General features: G+C 44.3%; 2 protein-coding genes and 2 long non-coding RNA genes across 5 annotated transcripts in view; 2 read left to right on the forward strand and 2 right to left on the reverse strand.

Moving 5' to 3' along the window:
- Positions 1-337: 337 nt before the first annotated feature.
- On the reverse strand, positions 338-8,150 carry cebpg (CCAAT enhancer binding protein gamma). 2 transcript variants are annotated; one of them, XM_015368026.2, is made up of 2 exons: positions 7,919-8,150; positions 338-3,344 (listed from the first exon to the last, which is right to left on the reverse strand). In XM_015368026.2, the coding sequence occupies exon 2, from the start codon at positions 3,215-3,217 to the stop codon at positions 2,762-2,764; it is 456 nt and encodes a 151-aa protein (XP_015223512.1). In that variant the 5' UTR covers positions 3,218-3,344; positions 7,919-8,150; the 3' UTR covers positions 338-2,761. The 2 variants fall into 2 exon arrangements, with proteins under 2 accessions (XP_015223512.1, XP_015223513.1); XM_015368027.2 differs by lacking the exon at positions 7,919-8,150 and adding an exon at positions 7,741-7,912.
- The window catches only part of LOC107079993 (uncharacterized), a 108,185-nt gene continuing 93,589 nt past the window's right edge, over positions 6,566-21,161 (forward strand). Inside the window, exons 1-2 of the long non-coding RNA XR_001480879.2 lie at positions 6,566-6,718; positions 10,235-10,351. This is a non-coding gene — a long non-coding RNA (uncharacterized lncRNA). The remainder of the gene's footprint in view (positions 6,719-10,234; positions 10,352-21,161) is intronic.
- Positions 10,417-12,373, reverse strand: LOC107079995 (uncharacterized). The gene is made up of 2 exons (XR_001480881.2): positions 11,831-12,373; positions 10,417-10,780 (listed from the first exon to the last, which is right to left on the reverse strand). It is a non-coding gene; the product is annotated as an uncharacterized lncRNA (long non-coding RNA).
- On the forward strand, positions 15,388-17,811 carry cebpa (CCAAT enhancer binding protein alpha). Its single transcript, XM_015368025.2, has one exon. The coding sequence runs from the start codon at positions 15,672-15,674 to the stop codon at positions 16,575-16,577; it is 906 nt and encodes a 301-aa protein (XP_015223511.1). The 5' UTR covers positions 15,388-15,671; the 3' UTR covers positions 16,578-17,811.

The following is a 21,161-nucleotide window of genomic DNA, read 5'->3' on the forward strand; positions in this document are numbered from 1 at the left end:
GTTTGAGATCTTTTGGGGGTGTCCTCACCGTGAAACAGCGACCCCTGCTGCAGCCTGCTGTACTGCTGTGAAAAAAAACACAGACAACGCGCAGAAGAAATGGTGGAAGGTTCAGCCTTTTACCAAGTTCCAGAGGAAAGTATGAGGAAATCTTCAGCCGGACTACAGTGGAATGAGGGTTGTAGGATCGAGGATCGTGGTGATGAGCCAAGTAGATGATCCCTCATTCCAAAATAACTGGGAAAACAATCAAGGACAAATAACTCCCCAAAACTCACAACTGGCTAAAAGCAATAGAAAAATCTTATGTCACAATCATAAAAAAGGAACACTGAGGTCATCTGCAACCAAACTTTATTAATTTACAGTGCACCTAACCCCAGTTATTCAGTAAAAAAGAGTCACAACTTATACATAAATGCTGCCCAGCAACATTAGTAGCAAAATAGGTCAATCAAAATTTGTAATGGAAACATACAGAAATTGGATTCTGGGGACAATTTTATATAAAACACTTCCCAATCTCAATTTAATTTCATGCAGGTTTGCAAACTGAACTGACGTCTGCATTTCAGGTGCACTTGTTTGAATTACACAGTTCTCCGATAAGCAGTACAGCTCGCGTTTCACTGGACATCGATCCATCTTGCTAGTATATAATTACTTTCCCATTTTGTACTTCTTCTTGACAGTAGGTGAAAAAAGCATATTCAGCCTCTTTTTTCCAGGCAAGTCCTTCTCCTGACATAACACGCTGCTTTTAATTACATTGTTCAAACAGAAAAAAATCCAAGATACAAAATTGATCTGTGACCAGTACAGTACAGGTCATAAAATCTCTTCAGCCTGGAACTATCTTTAATCCTCGCACACAGAATGCTGAAAGGAAATTGTGTGACTGAGACTGTTCACACAAACCAAACCTTGATGACGACATGTCTGTACCAAGTTTGTTTTAGTCTTTAGTGCTTCAAGATTGCACAACTACCTGAAGACAGATAAGCTCCCATTTATGACTTTTTCCTAACCTACATAAATCCGACCTTTACACAAGAACGTCAGGTTAGTATTGGAGGTCATGGGTATATATCGAAGTGGGTTTAGAATTGTTTTTCAGCGTCATCACCAAGTCAACAGATATGGGAGAGGATCACTGATACATACTGTGGAGACTGTTTTCACTCTGTGTGAGTGCACCTTTCACAGACAGGGCCAGCAAGTGCTAACATGATCCACTGAACCCCTGGTAAAGATCCACCCAGGCAAAGACATCGTTTTGCTTTCGCTTAGTAAACCAGAAATAATTTCTTTTCAGATGTCATACTCAGCAAGCAAAGTGACCCTTAAAACACTTGTAACAACGGCAGACAAAAGCCAGCTGTAGGATTAAATCAGTTCCAGCAGGTTGGTCACATCTGGGTGTGTGTCAGTCAGTTGGAATCTATGATTTTAGACAATGTTTTTGTATTTTGAAAACTTCTCAATGAAATCCTCACTATTTTAACTGGATAAGTTCTCCGGCCCTACTGCACACGCAGTCCACAGCATGCGTTCACTGTGCCCGATTTGAAAAAGAGGGCAGTCCAAAAACAGAAAAGTTGAGCAAGCATCTGATTTAAAAGTCCATTATGGAAAAGTGCACAAATACCATCTGCATACACAGAAAAGTTACAGACGTAGTAGTATGAAATACTACGAACAGTTACGTTTCATAGCCAAAAACAGCTCTTAACCCCTTGAATCACTGAGTTAAAGCAGACATCCAAAACACAACTAAAATGTGACATTTTCAACCTCTGTGATCTACATTTGAATTGTATCTAGCAAATTTGCCATTTGATAAGGAAAACAAGTATTCATTAAATTTATGCACCATGTTGCACCAGCTCAGAACAAGAAAAAAACAACTTAATGGTAGAAAAGCAGATTATAGAGTGAAGTTATTGACTGCAGCAGCACCAACGTCTAGTCTAGTTTTCTAGATCTCAGAGGCTAAACTAGGCTGGTCAGTACTGGGATAGGAGACTTCTACAGGAAAATAGATTGCTGAATTAAATCAAGATTAGGTAACAGTGGCTCTTCCACTATATACCATTACAAGACTTTGAACCTTCCAGTACATTAATTCCTAAACTGATCCTTAACGGAGGATTGCAGCTAACTGCTAATCTTCAATTAAGGATTAGCTGGGACAAAGTTGTTAGTGATGTTGGAGGTGATGGACCAGAGCTCTTCCCTCTCGACCTGCATTTCCTCACCAGAGCCCCAGTATGGTGACTTGGGGTCACTGTCCTGCAGGAGGCGCTGTTCTTTGGAAGAAGACAACCTGAGGTCCTGGCTAGGTGGTCATTAAAGATCCTGGGGGCACTGTTCTTAAGAGCAGGGGTGTTAACCCCAAATTCCAGGCCGGCCTCCCTAAACTGCCCCCCAATTCAACTAGTGTAGGAATTTCTCGCTCCTCCCATCCTTTGTAAGGCACTTCGGGACGGAAAGAGCAACTGAAACGTGAGGAATTATCATCATCATCAGAAAGCGGAACCCGGGGTTTTGAAAATTAAAACACAGAGAGGTTATAAAGGTAACATTCCTAGGCCTGAAGCTCTTTACCATTCCGCCGGGATCACCCTGGAGCTGATGGGGGGGAAAAAAACTCCATTCTAACGCAACGTCTTCGCAGGCTTTCAGGGAACAAGCACGCCGAGCGCCGCACGGCCCCTCTTCCCCGGCAGAGGGGGGAGAAGAGCGGCCCGGCCCGGCCCGGCTACCCCGCGTGGTGCTGATGCCCACTGCCGTTCTGCGCGGGGCCGGGCGCCTCCGTGCTGGGGGGCTGCACGTTGTCCGCCAGGTTGTGGGCGTGCTCCAGGAACAGGTCCTTGAGCACGCTCAGCTCCTTGCTCAGCAGCTTGATCTTGGCCTCCAGCCGCTCGTTCTCCTCCTTGAGCTCGTTCACGCGCTGCTGGGTGTCCTGGGCCTTCTGCTTGCTGCGCATGCGGCTCTTCTTCACCGCCAGGTTGTTGCGTTCGCGCCGCATGCGGTACTCGTCGCTGTCCTTGTCCGGGTTGGACTTCTTGGACTTGCTGGGCGGCATGGCCTTGCCCCCCCCCGCGGGGCTGACCGGCACCAGCTGGGGCACCTGCTGCAGGCCGCTGGTCTGGGCCTGGATGACACTCACTCCGTTCTGGTCCGCGTGGGGCTTCTGCTGCGAAGGCTTGCTCATTTGGACCGCCGGCCCCTGCCCCGTTCGGCCCCCCACTGCGCCGTTACCTCGCGGATCTGTCTTGGGAGAGAGGGGCGCTGGCGCGGCCGTCGCGGCCTGGGCTGAACATACAGGCGCCTCCAGAAACCTGATCCGGGGACAGAAAGGGCGAGTTTTACAAGACAAGCTCCGCGTCGGGACAGTCACGTGCTACAGTAGCTTTCAGAGCCCCAGAAGGAATCTTGAATTGGTGGCCTAGAAACTCAGATTATAAATAAAAACTTTATCAGTTAACTGAAAGAAGATTTATTCCTCTACGGTCGAACCTAAGAAAAAAAACTTCTCTGGACATGAAACGTATTATCACAACTGCAGTGAAGTACTGGTTTTGTTTACAAGACTGGATTAAACATTAACCCTCCCATCTGCAATGTCACAGTGACTCCTGTTACTATCTCCATAAGATATACGGCAGAAAGCAGACCAGCACAGCGATCTGTGCTTTTGTTTGGGCAGGACTGATGTGATGTGAGCTTTGCTCACTTGCTTAACTGACAGAGCAGCGTCTAGGTGCCTGGTCCTGCAGAGACTCTGAGCAGCGATTCTTATAGGTCGGCCCACATCACCAGTTTCTTACAGGTCAGGAACAATCTGTGTTGCAGATCAATTCAAACAAGTAACATGTCCAGTCAAGGCAATTCTGGTCCCTAAGGACTGACAATTTCTGCTCCGATTGATTTCTAAATGATGTCATTTGACAAATTAACTTAAGAAACTTCCTATGGATGTCTAAATAACTAATTATGTTAACTGTTTAATTAGCTATTCAGCTTGGAATAGAAACCAGAAGACACCAGGTCCTCCAGGAACTCAGTTTTAAAGCCCCTGCTCTAGATCACACTAGATCAGCAAGAGGACTGAGGACTCCTGGGCTCTAAAATGAAGATAATCCAGCCCAGGTCTTGAATGGATAAAAATCCATCCCTCCCATTTTCTAACTGCTTCTTCCAATTCGAGGTCGTGGGGGCGCTGGAGCCTATCCCAGGAAGCAATGGGTGGAAGGCAGGATACACCATGGACAGGACACCAGTCCATTGCAGGGCACACACAGACACAGACTCACACCAGGGCCAGTTTTCCCAAGAGCCAATTAATCTACCAGCAAGTCTTTGGGCTGGAGGAGGAAACTGCAGCACAGAGGAAACCCATACAAACTCCATACAGACAGCACCTCAGGTCTGGATTTAAACTCGGGTCCCCAGCGCTGGGAAAACACTGTGCCACCATAGATGCAAAATCAACTTTTTATTCACTTGTTCTCTCAGTTATGTAATGGATCCATAGCCCTGGTCCTGGAAACCTCAAGTCCAATTAATCTTCCAAAGCCATTAAAAGTTATTAATTATCAGGAAGGCGTGTTGGTTAGTGATGAATTAAACAAGTAATCTGTTCCATTAAGGGAACTCAGGTTTCAGTGATCATAGTTAAATTGTTCCAAGTGTACTGAAATCTTTTAAGGATTACACCTGGCCTACAATGATGTGCTTGTGAGCCAATGACTGAAGGTACCCATGAACCCAGAAGGACTGGGACTGTACAGATTTAGAGATCAGCAGGGCTAGGCATCTACACCTTGTGGGTTGTCTGATGCAGTCATCCCAGCCTGCGCCTCGATCAGCCAGGAAGAGCTGTTTATTCAGAAAGAAGGGCAGGACAGCTGAGTTAAGGTCTGTTGTCTCCAGCTGCGGGACACGGTTCCCTCTATAAGTTGGGTATTTCTGACACTCGGGACGGAGCAATCAAGGTGGATCTGCGCGGGTGGCTCCAGGAAGCCCTCGGGCAGCACTGGAGAGTGAAGACCAGCAGAGACAGGTTCTCCAGGAGCAGGGCTGGGAAACGCTGCCACCTGGAACAGCTTCCCAAACGCAGTCCTGGAGGGCAGCAGCTCTGCAGCTTTTCACTCCAGCCCGGTTCTTAATCTAATTATTGGCTTAACTGCAACTGTTTCACAATTTCTCATCAGGCTCTGCTTCGTTTAAACTGGACTACAAAACCTGCATGACTCCAGCCCTCCAGTACTGGAGTTCAAAACCTCTGCTGGGTGGCCTGGACTGCTCCACCCCTCCTGATCGACCCCCAACAACCCCAGGCTCTTGCCCATATCCTTCCCTCTTGAGACCAGTGTCTGTTTCTGGATGCAACAGCAACACTGTGCTGTCAAAATGACCACGCGTAGGGCCTTCCGATAGCAACCAGGGGATGCGGTTTTCAAATCCCATCTGGAAATATTCATGACTAATTTTGATTATGGCAATGTACAGGTTTTCAGATCATTTTTACAGTTTTTGTTCATTTTGCTGTCGTTTCAGGCTGTGCAGCCACTGCGTAAGTCTCTGCAATTGAGTCAAAGCACGAGATATGAGAAAGCAAAGTTGCCAGTACAGTGGCACCAAGAGATTTCTGTTTTGAAATGCTGCTCTAAAAAGCGTGTTAGCACATCCAGTATTATCCCATCAATTGCATCAGGCATAGAAGTGGTACTTTATTTTCATGGAACAAGTAATAGGTTTACTTCCCTGCTGAAAAGAGAAGAAAGAAAACACAACGTTTCGGCCGTGGAGCCTTCTTCAGGTGTCATTTTTTTTACACACTAGCTTTGCCCTGTACATTGAATAGGGAGTGTCAGTTTCTGGGTGGTTACCCAGCACTTGGTCCTTCGCTGTGCAGCTAGCAGGGCTGTCTGTTCCAAGAAGCTGTTAATATCAGTTGAATTCAAACCCGCTGTAGCAACTTAAAAAAGCTTTATATAATCTCAGTGACATAATGAAGATGTTCCCCCACTAATTAAATGTAACTGGGAGGCACAGTGGTGCAGTGGTCAGTACTGCTGCCTTGCAGCGCTGGGGCCCTGCATTCAGTTCTGGGCCTGATGAGCTGTCTGTGTGGAGTCTGCATGTTCTCTCCCCGGGTTCATGTGGGTTTCCTCCTGGTGCTCAGGTTCTCTCACAGTCCACACACTGGTAGGTCAACTGGCCTCTGAGAAAGGGGCCACAGTGTTGCGTGTGCCCTGCCATGGACTGGTACCCCACCTTGTCTGCCTGGACAGGCCCCGGCTCCCAGATGACACTGTACTGGGAGAAGCGATGAGAAAATGGATGGATGGGTAACGCAACAGGATCCGAGCTCAAATTAAGACGTCTGCGCTGGGTTTTCATTAACTTTATTTGGTCCCTCCATCGGCAACCAATTAACTATATAAAAAAGCAAATATAGGAGGAACACCTCCATCTTTCGCGTCTACTTCCGGGTTCCCAAATTCACCTGCATCCCATGTGACCAAACCCCATAAGTCACATGACCGCGCGGCGCAGAGACTCGACGTCGCTCGCGAGTCTGGGGAGCTGGTGCCGAGTTTAGATAAATCAAATGTCAACTTTGGAGTTTGGGTTATCTCTCTATAACCCTGGACGAAATACGTATTGGATATGTAGAAATCGTGTTGCCCACGACAAGCAGGCTCAGGTAAGCCGGTCACAGTTTCTTCCTAGAAAACAACATAAACTGTGTGCAGACGATTCTCGTGTCTTGTTTAATCAAGGGGATATATATCCAAATACAAGTCAATCGCTGGGTACTCATGTCAGCCTGCGAATGCGTAAACGATGACTTAGCGTCGTGTGTACATCATTTAAGATGCCCTGCGCATTCGCGCTGCCGTAAAGTGGCGACGAGGTTAAATCCCACGCTGAAAAGAACACAAGTTAAATGTTTCGGCTGTGAAGTCTTCCTCCACTGCGTGGACGAGAAGAAGAAATACGTGGCCTCTCCCCCCCACCACCACCACAGACACACACAGACACACACAGACACACACACACACACACCTGAAGAAGGCTCCACAGGCAAAACACTTCAGCGTGGATCTGGACTCCCAGCTCCCCCGCCTGCCCTTAAACCCCCAGCGCTCATCTACACATTCTGGCGCTGTTTTAGGTGTTGTTGTTGGCTATTCGAAGACACTAAAAGGGGCCAGGCAGCAGGGCAGAGATGACTGGAGATAAACCCCAGCGGGCGACGTGAACACGTGTGCGGCGTGCATGTGTGTCGCCCGGATTACATCAGCGCGCGTACCCGCCGTGTTGCTCCTGGTTGCATCATCGGCCTCTTCCCCTCGCGCTCCCTGCAGCCTCGGGAAGGGAAAGGGAAACTCCGCGCGCCGCCGCACGAGAGAGCACCGGCACGGGGCAGCTCGCTCCGCGCTCCGCGCGCCCCCCCTCCCCTCACTCTCGCTCTCGCTCCGCCGACCCGCGGCCGAATTTTACATTTAAACGGGTCTTTTCTTTTTTTAAAAAGACACTAATCACAATAAATGACTCGCCGGGTGCGTGTGTGTGTGTGGGGGGGGGGGTACCAGCTGCATGGATCCGCCCACTGTTCAATAACACGTCGGGTAGCTTCGCTCCAAACGCTCCTAACAGCCCGAAACGAGCCTAAAACCGCCGCGACCCCGCCGCCATGACATCCCCACAGACCGATATACCCACCGAGGTCATCGTAAGACGCCTGTTCCTGGTTAAAACTCCGATCCTGGACCGCGTAGTCCTCCCTGAACCCGCGAGTCGACAGCCCACAAGCCTGGGCTCGCTGCTTAGATCGCAAGAGGAAAACAACGAGAACAGAAATCCTGGTCGGCAGGGAAAATAACCCTCTCTCGCCACTTACCTGGGGCGCTCGCCGGTCCACCCGAATCTTTAATCGAGGCTCGAAGTCTTTTAATTTTCTCTTTTTTTTTTTTTCCCCCCTCGATACCAAAAAAAAAAGTGTGTGTGCGTGTGTGTAAGGGGGGGTCCTGTTTCTGTTTTGGTGTGGTACGGGAGCTGGTGTCAGTATTGCGAAATCGAGCTCCCCGTGTAGGGGAATCTGTCAGCTGAGCCAATGGCCGGGGCGCGTCAGCCCGGGGTGACGCAAGGCGCCCGCTGAGCGGCAGCCCGGCCGGCCAATCCGGGGAGGCCGCCGCGGCGCCGGGGGGGAGGGCGCTGCTGCGGGATATGCGCGCAACTTCCGCATAGACGCGCAGGGTGTCAACAGCGAAAGCTCCCAGTCACAGGTCAAATAAGGAGCGTGTGCGTCCGAACAATGCCCATACTGTACCTTCACTGTTTAGATTCAGACGCATGTTCAGTTGGAAGGGTGGAGGGGAGATATTTGAAGGAAGTCTCAGTTCTGGGAATCCGGCTGTTAAGAAAATAAGACTCGGTTATTGTTTGTCTGGTTCTCAGAGAGGTGCTGAAAGCTCGCCTCATCGTTTAAAATGTAGACACGGGTGTTGTTGGGGTTTTTTTTATACCATCTTTGACCCTTGGGTTTCGAGAACATTATGGAACGATGACGCGGATTCCGGAGAAGGTCTCTTAAAATAATAAAACTGAAACTGTAACGTTTAAACATAGTGTAGCTTTCTTTTTACAGGACAGGGGAATAGTACAGATTAAACGAGCAAAATAGCAGGTGCGGCAACAGCATGCCCTTTAAACAGTAAGAGTACAGATGTTTTAACTTTTTTTCGCACGGATTTTACATTTTGTCGCTTTAAAACAAGCGGTCATGACACTTTGGAATATCGGTATTTATGTACACAATCTATTCCACACCTTCCAACACAAAATTCAGTGGAAAAGGGTTAATAAAAATATTAAGGAAAAGGGAAAACTCGTGATTGCATGAAATATTCGAACCATATGCTCTAACCAGGTGCCCAAAATTACTTTCACATTGCCACACAAGAAGTTCATTGGGCTCTGTGTCCAATGATAATTCTTCACCATAAATGCATCTGTCCCATTCAGGTAGTGAATTTCATGCAAGGATTCAGCCACGAAGACCAAGGAGGTCTCAAAATATTGCAGAGATGTTGTAGAAAAGCACAAATCAGGAGAAAGCTATAAGGAATTCAAAAACACTGTATATCCCTGAGCCCTGTGAAGTCACTCATTAAGAAGTGGGATTTGTATCATACAGATGGCATGGTGGTGCAGCTATTAGCATTGCTGCCTTGCAGTGCTGGGGCCCTGGGTTCAGTTCTGGACCTGGGGTGCTGTCTATATGGAGTTTGCATGTTCTTGCTGTGTTGGCGCTGGTTTCTTTCAGGTCCTCTGGTTCCCTCCCACAGTCCCAAACATACTGCCAGATTAATTGGCTTCCCATACAGGGTGCACCCTGCCTTGCGCACTTTGCTTGCCACAATAGGCTCTGGCTTCTCTGTGACCCTGAATTGGCTGAAGAGATTAGATGGATGTGTATCGTACCACCCAGACACTGTCTAGAGGGTGCCGTCCCTGCTAAGTGAGAAGCCAGGCAAGGAGGAAACTGGAAGGGAGGGAACCGTGAGGCCAACTGTGACTTTGAAAGGGTTTCAGACTTCCTTGTTGTTGTTGTTGTTGTTGTCCGAGATGGAAGAAAATGTGTGCGAGTCAACAATACCCCAGCCGCTCCTCAAAGGGGGCCTGTATGGAAGAGTGGGGAAAATCCACGTCCGTTCCCACATGGGAGGATGCAGCAGCGTTTAAGTGATTCTGCAAACGTGCGACAAAAGGTTTTGTGGGCAGGCAAGACAAAAGCGGAACTTGGTGGCCTAAATCGCAAAGTGTAAACATGGTGCATCATTCAGTCAGTACGATACCTACTGTCAGGCTTGGCTGTGGCGGCTTTATGTGAAGAGTCCTGACTCGAATCCTATTGATAAACTATAATCGCAGGGGGTTCGGCATGCCAGTTCCTGCCAGGCACTCACTCCTATGGCACAGGACCACTATACTGCTCCCCTTTGAGGTCTGAACATCCTCTTGGGATAGCCCACGCCACCCCTACAGCAGCTGAAGGTGCTGGGCTTCTCTGTGCGCAGTCATGTAGAATACTCTTGTGCTGAAAGTTGTGCCTCAGTCATGCTTGAAGTCTGAAAGATCCAAATTTCTAATTGCACTTTTTAAAACAGCTCCAGACGTCTACTATTTTTTTTTTCCCCAAAACAATTCTGGAAAGAGGACGTTGCCGTGGTGAAGTTCAGGACTGTGAGCAGGGCAGAACCCTCTAGGGTGGGATGTGGACAGATCAGAAATGGGGAAAAGGTCGTTCTGTCAAAAGAAATTTCCAATTAAGGTAAGTCCACTGCATTTCTAATGTGACTTCTCCCTTTATTTTTTTTAAAAAGAAACAAACCTATGAAGATTTCATGAGCTTTTTTATTAATCAATTGCTTCGCCCTTGGGGAGATAGTGAAGATACATTTACAGTTTAACAGAAACTTAGTTACTATTAATAATTTACTTCCCTTTGACTTTTTCCATACCTTACAGTTTTCACAAGGAAAGTGTTCAATAACAAAAGAAACAAGATTGTTTAGTCCAAAATGATTAAGAAGAGTAATAAAAACACCCCTTAGTGTACATTAGTTTAATGCTGTAGTTGACAAATATGTACGAATTAGCAGAGCCGCAGTGAAACACAATTAGGCAGGTATTGGTGCTTTACTTCACTCCCCTGACATAAATGATGATTGCAAAGGAACAAGTCAGGGTTTACTCCATGCTGAAAAGAGAAGAAAGAAAACACAATGTTTTGGGTGTGGAGTCTTCTTTGGGCGTCATAAATGATGACCTGCAGGCATGATGTGTCACATAACAAGCTGTTCTTCAAAGAGTGGAGGAAGGGGTTAAGTTGTAAAAGCACAAATGATACACACCAACATATTTAGCATTTCACAAATTAATCGATCAATGTCAGCGTGTGGAAATGTAGTATTTGTGGATTTGTAACCCCCCTGGTACCCCCAAACTCTTTCCAACTCTGAGTTCTGTAACTTTCTGAAAAAGGACTTACTAGATATCTGGATCTAAACCTAAACACAAAAGGGTTACATGATCTAAACCAAATATAAAGAAACTGTTGGTAATATCTGAAAAACAATGCTCTCTGGATGCCAGGGAGTATCACCCCATTGTGTTTTCTAACAGGGAGAACAAAGGCCATTTAGAGGTCTCTTCTGTCTATCATATATATTCTTTGGGTGAAAATTAATTTGAGATGGATCATTAGATGAACCAGGAAACAGGAGATGAACCTTATGGTATTTCTTACACCATAAGGTGAGTATTAACATTATTAGGCCAAAGATAGGAGAGACAGAGCACTGGTCCTGAAAATAAAACTTAATAAGCAATAAGCAATAATAACTGATAACTGAAAGTAATACCGAGATGTATATTTACTGGTACGTGCTCTTGGTTTCTTGCATTTTCTTCTAACAATCACCCATCGTTTTCAGCACCTGCTTTTTTTCCTGAACGGCGACGCAGAACATTGCCCACAGTAAAAATGTTACTAATGAGATGTTTTTTATCGTCGTTATGAACACCGCCATGCTTAAATCTCTACTGTGTTTGGGGACCTCCACCTGAAACACTGAGTCCACAGGGACACTGTGCACAGCCCTCGCACAGAGCGCTCGTACCTTTTATAGAATTTTCTGTTGTCGACACTTGGATGTTCAGAACACGTTTTTCGAAACATGTTTTCAAACAGCTGTGCAAAGGGTACTAGAAAGTGAAAACCTAAAAAAAAAGTCAGAATCTCACTAACCTCCTTAGAGTCGGGTCGATAATCAACAGACAATCTTTTTGACATCTTGCCCTCTGTTGACTTTGAGCGAGTCTGTGTTTCATTGCTCTTACGGTTGCTTTTGAATACTTAACGGATATCGTCTGTTTCAGTTGAGCAATTCAGAATCCAGCCTGATAAAAGGAATGCTCTGTGATACAGCAACACGCCAGATCGGAGGCACCTTTGTTATTTTATAGTCTCGGTTGCTTTCCGATGAGCGCACGCAGGGCACCGTTTGCGGTCACCGTTGAAATTCAATGGTTGGTTAATCAGGACTTCAGAAAAAGCGTAAAGCGGGGTAACCCGAGTGTATTCGCTCTCAGTGCTTGAGGCTACAGACTTCCTCCAGCAGTAACAAGTTCTCCGCGAAACAACAGAGGGAGCTCCCCGCTCAGGAAAGGCAGAGTCACGATTCAGGCCGTCGCTAGCTAGGAGTCTGACTTGTGCCAAGTCTCGGAGAGCGAGCTTCAGGTCACCGGCTGAATCGCAGCCGTTGTAGTCGATTTCACACAGCACATTGAGATTACTATGATAGCATCATGTACAATCATCTCACTCGAATAATAAAGGTGATATCATAAAAGCCTCAAGTTTTCTTGAAATATAGTGTTTTTTATATTATTCATTGTTGCCTTTTCCTTACTAAAACATTACCGCAGTGCTTGAAAACAAAGAACTATCAACATCTGTTCAATTGTATTGTTTTAATTTAATAACGGAAATTACCTCCATAGTGTTTTCATTATTTTCTCTTCATTATTAGTATATTATTACTTACATGTAATAGTATGCAAGTTTCTACATTACACCACGGTGTACATATACAGCTAGAAAATATCTGGGAAATATCGGACTTTTGTTCATCTGCCTTCATTATTTCCTTAAAATGTGAAATTATGAGGATTGTATTTTTAAGCTTTTAAGTCGAAAATGTGTCCTTTGACTTCTTAACAGACAATTCCAACAATTGTCTCGAAAAAGCGATTTGCAGGCAGACAAAATATATTTAAGTGCCAAATGCCAAAATGTTGCAATGTTGGCAAAATATAGTACAGCCACCCTAACGTGAATCAATTGCATTTATTAAGCAATTTCACTACTCCGCGATTCTAACAAGTAACTAGAAGAAACCTTTAACCTTGTTTTCTTGATGCTGGTTAATGTGTGTATTAATAATAATAAGAAGAAGAAGGATGCATCATCATTTCATTTTTACTTGAATGTAATGTCGAAGATACACTACCACACTTCGCTACGCACACATATGCTTTTGTACGGAGACGTTAAATTTTCAAGAAAACGATCAGCTTTCAGAATAAATCAGTTTGTTCGCACAATGCAGTTTACGCGGAATAAATCAAGCAATGCTGGTACAGTTTCAGCACAAGAACTAACTTGTTACTGTGACCGAGAATGATTCGGTGAAAGCGTTTCAGTAATTCGTCCAAGCTTGGTGTAGAAGTGGAGTTCGGTGACAGCGTTGTGACTAAGGGATATGTACCTACACTCAGATAACAGGATGTGAAAAGACTGGCTGACTGTCGGGGGGGAGTTTAAAATTCCCAACACAGCTTATTGCTTCTCTGGTTAAGTACAGGTTGATGTTCCCTGCACCCTAGCTGCCGCATACTGGGCTAACCATGGGCTCCTGGGACCTCTCTTGTAGTAGCAGCCCATGGGAAACTCACCTAGGCGTTTGTCTTTAGGTTCCCAACTCTTACAGTTGCCTAGAAACCTATAGGTCATCTACAGATTCTTTTTTCCCTAAGGGACAAATATGCAAATCCGCAAAACAAAGTGTAGAAAAAAAAAACTCCCCACCGGGGCTCTTGATTTAGAAACAAAATCCCTTCATCAGACATAACGGGTACAGGGAATTCCATCTGCCGTGTGGTAAAATACAGTTACAAACCGACACTCCGAGGTAGCCCTTCGTGTGGTACTGTGCAGTGAAGTCATACTTATAGGGGAAAATCTCGTTATACTGTAGAGTAACTACTAATAGACAATCAATGAAGATCGACTCTCGACTTGAAGTATTGTCTGGAAAACGGTCTAATGCAATAGTGCATATTTTAAAGTCCTCCCTCCCCAATGACACGCCGCAGATATTGAAATCATTGTAGCGGTATTTAATCAGCTGTAGTTCACATTCAAGGGGAGGAGCGCCGCTGGAACACTCTGTGCGTTTCGACAAGTCACGTCGGCGTGTCGAGGAGGTCTGTCCGGGCTGATCGCGGTATGGGAAGATACCCAGACACGGCAGGTTTGCGCTGGCTGGCTGGCTGGCGGGGGGACGGACCGCAGCAACAGGAACATCAAACAGTAGAAAGAAAAAAAGAAGTAAACGAAATTGTCCTCGTGTCCCCTTTTCCCAGCCCGCTGTCACCTGAATTTTTTTAAATCGGAATTGTGATTCGGAGCCGCTATTGCAAACAAAGCAGAGAAGGGCTATTCATTAATACTTTCTTCTTTGAGAGCGTTTGTAAAAGAGCTGCAGTGTCACTCTGTCACATCAATTAAAATGTTCACCTAGGCACCAGCCCCTTCTTCAAGGTGCACGGTTTTCATTATGACTTTTACTGTAGTTTTAGCCCTCACTCGGTGCTTGGATCCCTGAAGAAAATGAGTTGCTGGTAGTATAGTATACCCTGCAATGCACAGTTTTGCATTGTAATTTAACCTGAGTTGGGTACATACAATTTATACAGTAGCGTATATAAAAATAACACACCTATTGCAAAATTCGCATACCCAACAGCAATTACTGTTTATTCCTGTTCTACCTCGACTCCTGCTATAAAGAACACTCATGTTTAGCGATATTAATATAGCATTTTCCAACGACTCTTTCACTTATATAGGCGGACTTTTATATTGCTAATCTAATTGTTGCCAAATCTTACGAAGGGACCACTTAACCAATATTGCTATTCAGTTTTATTACATTATGTAGTATAAAGTGAAACCGACGGTATTATACCGCATACAGAATATAAGAGACTCGTACTCGTATGTACTTAAACTGTTAGGCAAATTTGCCCACATATATGTGTGTATATCATACACTTATCGATATGATTTTTCGAAGCTAACTTACATTCATAGCTATAATACATACATAAGGCTCGCAGATATCATAACGATTTCGCAGCGTCAAACCCATATTTTTATGGGATATCGATTACATCTAAATACATCCAGGCAATACATCATGCACTTTTTCGACAGAATGTTTAATCCTGAATGAACATGATATCGAATGAATATTCAATTTGGGGGGGGGTATCCGTATTCATTGCAATGTATTTTAGAATTCCATCAGCCAAGGTATGTTCCTAAAAATAAAATCCCTTTGAATGTTTAAAGTTAATTTATTTTACATGCACTTATTTTAGACGGTTCTAGGGGAACTGCCCCCGCTCTTTTAAAGTACCCTCGGGTAAAGTTCAGTCGGGAGGGAATTCTGTTCCAGGCGCACTAGGACCCTGAAGAGCAGGCGGCCTCCTCTACAGCACGGTATATATATCACTGAGTCGGGAGAGTAAATCAGTTGTGAGCTACTGGGGCTTACAAACCAAGTGAGACTAAGGAACTGCCTTTTGGAAAGCATTCCTGTTTCAGTTTGCACTGTCGAAGCCCGCCCGATCTATAGCGGCAGACCAGACCTGAACTGCTTCTCACCCAGCCACTCACCTACAGTACCTGGCCGCAACCTGAGCTTGCTTGAATTCCCCGAGCCATCGCGGCTTTCTGCGGCACTGCGAGCAAGCTGGATTCTCGGAGCTCTTCACCATGCCTGGCTGGTTTTAGATACTCCATGGAGCAGCCCAATTTCTACGAGGTCGACCCTCGGCCCCTGATGAGCAGCATTCCCCCGAACCAGCAAAGTGCCTTCTGCTACAAAGAGCCTCCAGCGGCCGGAGACATCAGCGAGATCTGCGAGAACGAGAACTCCATAGACATCAGTGCCTACATCGACCCCGCGGCCTTTAACGACGAGTTTCTGGCTGATTTATTCCACAACAGTGCGAAGCAAGACAAAGCCAAGCTGGCTAGCGGCGAGTTCGGCTACGCCAGCGGCGGCCACGGCGGCCCCGTGACCCACCCGCAGGTCTACGGCTGCATGTCGAACTACATGGACACGGCAAAGCTGGACCCCATCTACGACCACCCTTCCGCCACGAGAATCCGACCTGTGGCGATCAAGCAAGAGCCCAGGGAGGACGAAGACACTAGCCAGTCTGCCATGCCGCCGACCTACCATCACCCCCAGCACCACCCCCACTCCCACCCCCAGCACCTCTCGCATCTCCAGTACCAGATCGCGCACTGCGCCCAGACCACCATGCACCTGCAGCCCGGCCACCCGACGCCCCCCCCGACCCCGGTACCCAGCCCGCACCACCAGCAGAACAGCCTCCCGGGGGGCTCCATGAAGATGATGGGCGGCGGAGACCGGAGCAAAGCCAAGAAGCACGTCGACAAGAACAGCACGGAGTACCGCCTTCGGAGAGAGCGCAATAACATAGCGGTCAGGAAAAGCAGGGACAAGGCGAAGATGCGCAATGTAGAAACCCAGCAGAAGGTGATCGAGTTGTCAACCGACAACGAAAGACTGCGAAAGAGGGTGGAGCACCTCACCAGAGAGTTGGAGACATTAAGGGGCATCTTCAGGCAACTCCCCGATGGCTCCTTGGTCAAGGCTATGGGCAACTGTGCGTAAAAAGGAACTCGGAACTTTGCAGGACTCTTCACTGGTATGATTTCTGCTGGGTCTTATAGCCACAGATGTGACAGATTCTCGAACCTTTATTTTTTTAAGGAGCCAGGCAGCTGAGGTATACATGTATGTGCCTTTTGTACAAAACGATAAGCTCATTTTTTCCCACACTTTTAAGTGTTATCAGTGGAGGTTTTAAGTGTTTTCGTGCCTTAAATGTAAGAAAGCGCCCGCCAGTGTGTTTGTTAGCTAAGCAAAAACATATCAGTGCAGCTAAGGTAGGCTACAATTGTAATTTTTAATCTTTGTTCATGTTTTAAAACTTCAGATCTCCTCATAATGCCTATTTTTGTCAAAATACCATATGCGCTGTGCCTTAAGAAAACTATTTAAAAATAATATGCGCACGATATTTCTAAATATGCTGTTTTTGTGCTTGTCAACACCAATATTAAGTACTTAAGCTTTAAGGAATTTCTTGACGTGCGCAAAAAGTTGAAAATCTTTTGCTTTTTCACACCTGTCCGAAAACAGCATATTTAAATTTTGAGTACATTTGCCTTAAACGTTTCAGTCAAGGTCTAAGAATTAACTTTTTATTTTCATGCGCGGTGGAAGGGGAAAGAACGACTGAATTATGAGACGCCAAAGTAAAGGACTGGAACGCAAGTGCTATAATCTTGTTTCTGTTTCTGCTTCATATAAGCAGGTTGTCAATGCACTATACTGTATGTCGTCAGAATACGAGTAAATGAAGCACATTGTGTTTTCGAAATGGCAATAGACTCGGGTGTAGTTCTATTAAACGTCTCTCAATGTATGCTTTTGGATTTTAGCCTTACATTTATACTGTACAATTCAGAATGTGAAAGAATGCCTTACACAGTGTCTGTTGCCATCTACATGATTCCATATAAATATCACTTTGGTGTGCTTTCTCACTGATTTTGCAGTGAAATACTGTTCTCTAGAAATCCGCTCGATGATGTTGGTTTCTGCGCACTGTTTCGTTCTCTCGAGCAGAAGCCCGGATTAAGTGCCTTCTCCACCTTTCTTTTTCTTCACGATATCACTGGTCGAAAGTTTTGGAAATAAAAGTAAAGCAAGCACTTTTTACAAATGACATTTTGCCGTGTAATACAAATATTTTAAGTACGTTTAAATTGTAAAATAAAAATATACATGATATATGCCAAAAATTATTGAAAAATATAATAAATGAAAGCCTTGTGTTATATCTTGTTGTTACGTCTCTTTTATTCTAAGACCAAATTGATTTTTTTGTTATTTTTGCTGCTTTTCTACACCCGCGAAGTAAGTCAATAGTATTTTATCATTGAACTCAGCAGAAGGTAAAAAAAAAAACATTGGATTAATTTCACTTCAGTTGTCCGACAAGCGCAGCTATCAATTTACCACGTACATTATTTTAAATCTAAATATTATTTCTTTAAAATGCTTCGCCATTACGCTATATAATGTATAAAATAAAATCGAATAACATACTTACAATTATGTAATTTATTGGGATTAGTTTTTATTAATTCGGTATATCTTCTTATTAAATATTCCTGTAAAATCTCTGTCACAGTTGTGGTAGTGCTCCAAAAAGTGTCGGTAGATGGCGCTTTATAAACACTAGTAAGTAGAGGTTGGCGATCATCGCTTTTCCAATAGTAGCAATTTAAATTCGGGTTATTGATAGGGTGACATTAATTTTTCAATGTTTATTATTTTGTGCAACACGTTGTGCGCATAACCATTAAACAGACTCATATCATATTGTCAAAAGTGTGTATAATTTTAAATATTTGTGCACCTGTAAAGTGTAAATGTGGTATGACAAAGACATACGTTTTTGGAAAGATCAGATATTTACAGCAGTCGTTAATAGTAAATTATTGCTTTATATGTTCTCTTAAAATATCTGCAACAAAACCTTTATATTCAGAAAAGGAACTTTCTGATGACTGTTTTCTTTGCAATTTAACAAGGGGAAACATCTCAAGATTTATACTTTTTCTGCACGAAACATCAAAGTACTTTAAATCATGGAAGAATGTAAAACATTCAAACAACTTTTCCATTCAAACCTGGCAATGCATATATGAACGTGTCATTCTCTGTTCATTCTAAACATTATGGTGATTTCTTTCTGTTTACTTCAAATGAACATGCACGCATTTTAAACGACAAGCATACGCTGCTACATCATGTTCTCCGACTGATGGGGAGACAGAACTTGTGTTTCCTAGTATAGATCGTAACCTAATGAACCATATTTTGTGGTGCAGTGGATTCTGTGAAAGTGAATCCTTTCAGCAATGTCAGTTGTTTAAACCTAATACAAAGTTAGTACATTATTTAAATTTTGGACCATAGTTCCACCTTTAAAATGAGCATTTTGTTAATGTACATTATATTAATCTAGTGGCTGTGCGTTGTCTGGCTTTGTGCCAGTACTGGGGTGAAATAATTGCATGTGGAAGATTATGCACTTAGACGTGGGCATTACGGAGTGGCACAGTAAGTATTACTGCTGTCTCGCAGCTCGTGAGTCCCGGGTTCGATTCCACCCAGGAGTACCTTCTCCATGGAGCCTGCCTGGTTTCCACATGTTGGGTTTTCACCAGGTGCTCCAGATTCCTTCCACAGCCAGAAGCCGTGCTGTCTGGGTTATCTGAAGTCTGTAAATTGCCCCCTGTGTGTGCCCAGCATTGCCCATTATTTGCTGGACTCATCGTGAGCCTGTACTTGACTATGCAGTTACTGAAGATGAATGGGCAAATGAATGGGCATGCTTTTTCTCCAACACGGCTTTTGAAAATTAGCTTTCAATTTTAGAAAAATGCTCGTTAAAGTAGTTGAAAATGTACAGCTGGATTGATTGGAATACAAGTTCCATTGCCTTATACCGGATATAAAATTGGAAACATCTGTAAAAACATCTGTCTGAACTGAAAGAGAACAGTTAGTGACAGCAGACAATATTTTCTGTATTATAGGCAAGGTTAACCAAATTTGGCACTTGAATTCATTTGCAAGTTTTAATTCCAACAACAAAGTGACCTTTAGCAGCAGAGCTTTTTAAATATTAATTAATTTTAAGCATTGATTGGAGCAGAGGGCAGCTGATTGAAGGACACTTGCTAATAGAAACTACCTGAAAGGAAGTCAGGGAGAGCAGTGAGATGTGAGCTCTGTGCCCTGAGCTTGATGGGAGCCCACTGCTTTCAGAATACCAGTATAAACAACAGACTGGCTAGAACATACACATGGGTCTGCATTTCTGGGTCAAGGAGTCCAGTAGCAAATTGGGTGAAAAAACAAATCTGAATTTAAACAGCAACCATAAATGTCTGATCTAATTTGTTAATTAATGTTTTATTGAAGTGTTTTGGCAACTTTAATGCCCTGCTGAGAACCTCTAGAGACTGCAGTTGCTTCTAATTGAGGCACCCGACATGAGTATGGAACAGCTCATTGTAGTTCACGTCATGCAGCTCAGTGGGCTATTGATTCCCAGCTGGCCATTTCAGTTTGGTTGGCATTATTTTTCAAATGTTTAAGATTCAAACACCTGGTGTTGCATACAAAGTTACAGCCTTTCAGACTGTGCGGTAGACTAGGGTATAGTTTTATTACACTTTTGTTAACTGATATTTTAATTCTTTTAAAAAGGTTGCTTTTGCCTGATCTTTTCTGGTTGAAGCTAAATCCCTGGAAGAATCTTCTCCACCCAGACTTGCAAGGCAACAGCTTGCTTTTTCCCTGCCTAATGCTGCTTCACTGTAACCTGTACCCTGTCCTAGGAAGCATAAGGCATCACAGCGCACAGGGACATATCAAAAGCACACAGAAATGTAACATACAGTAGCATGTTTTTGGGAGGTAAGAGGAAACCACACTACCTGGAGAAAGCCCATGTTTTCGCTTAAGACAGGGGTAGTACACAGGGACTGGAGAATTGCTCATGTAGCAAACCATCCATGAAAAGGTTGAGAGAACTTAAGTTAATTATAGATAAATAAATCTGACTTTTCATACATGTAAGGTAATGGAAACAATTATAAACTCTGAACTGGACAATAGCAGGTACGGACATAATATTCTAGGGAACAGTCAACACGGATTTAGAAAAGGCAGGTCTTGCCTGACCAGCTTGTTGGAATTCTTTGAGCTAGCGCTGCAGTGATGGGTACACATAGAGCATATGATATGGTATACATAGACGTTCAAATGGCATTTGATTATGAGAAACTTTAATGATTAGTTCTAAAATCGCTGGCATTTTGGATTGAGAATTGGGTTTTAAATAATAAATAGATACAGATATGGGAGGAATACTAAAATCTGGGTGATGGTGATGTAACTATCTGATTACTTGATTTAACTGATTATCTGATTGTGTTAAGACAACTGCTTCTTGGTTTGCATCAATGATATTGTGTCTGCAATAGTCACATATGCATGCAATACCAAATTAGGAGGACTGGCAAACACTGTAGAAGAAGCAAATAGAAATCTAAAAAAATAGATGTTAAGATTGGGCATATACTGTACATTATATACTGATGACATTTAATG

This window comes from Lepisosteus oculatus, chromosome 20 (genome assembly GCF_040954835.1).
Source record: "Lepisosteus oculatus isolate fLepOcu1 chromosome 20, fLepOcu1.hap2, whole genome shotgun sequence".
NCBI lineage: Eukaryota > Metazoa > Chordata > Actinopteri > Semionotiformes > Lepisosteidae > Lepisosteus > Lepisosteus oculatus.

Bases quoted from the DNA above. Each gene is read 5' to 3' on its own strand.
- cebpg (XM_015368026.2), bottom strand. From the start codon at position 3,217: ATGAGCAAGCCTTCGCAGCAGAAGCCCCACGCGGACCAGAACGGAGTG.
- cebpa (XM_015368025.2), top strand. From the start codon at position 15,672: ATGGAGCAGCCCAATTTCTACGAGGTCGACCCTCGGCCCCTGATGAGC.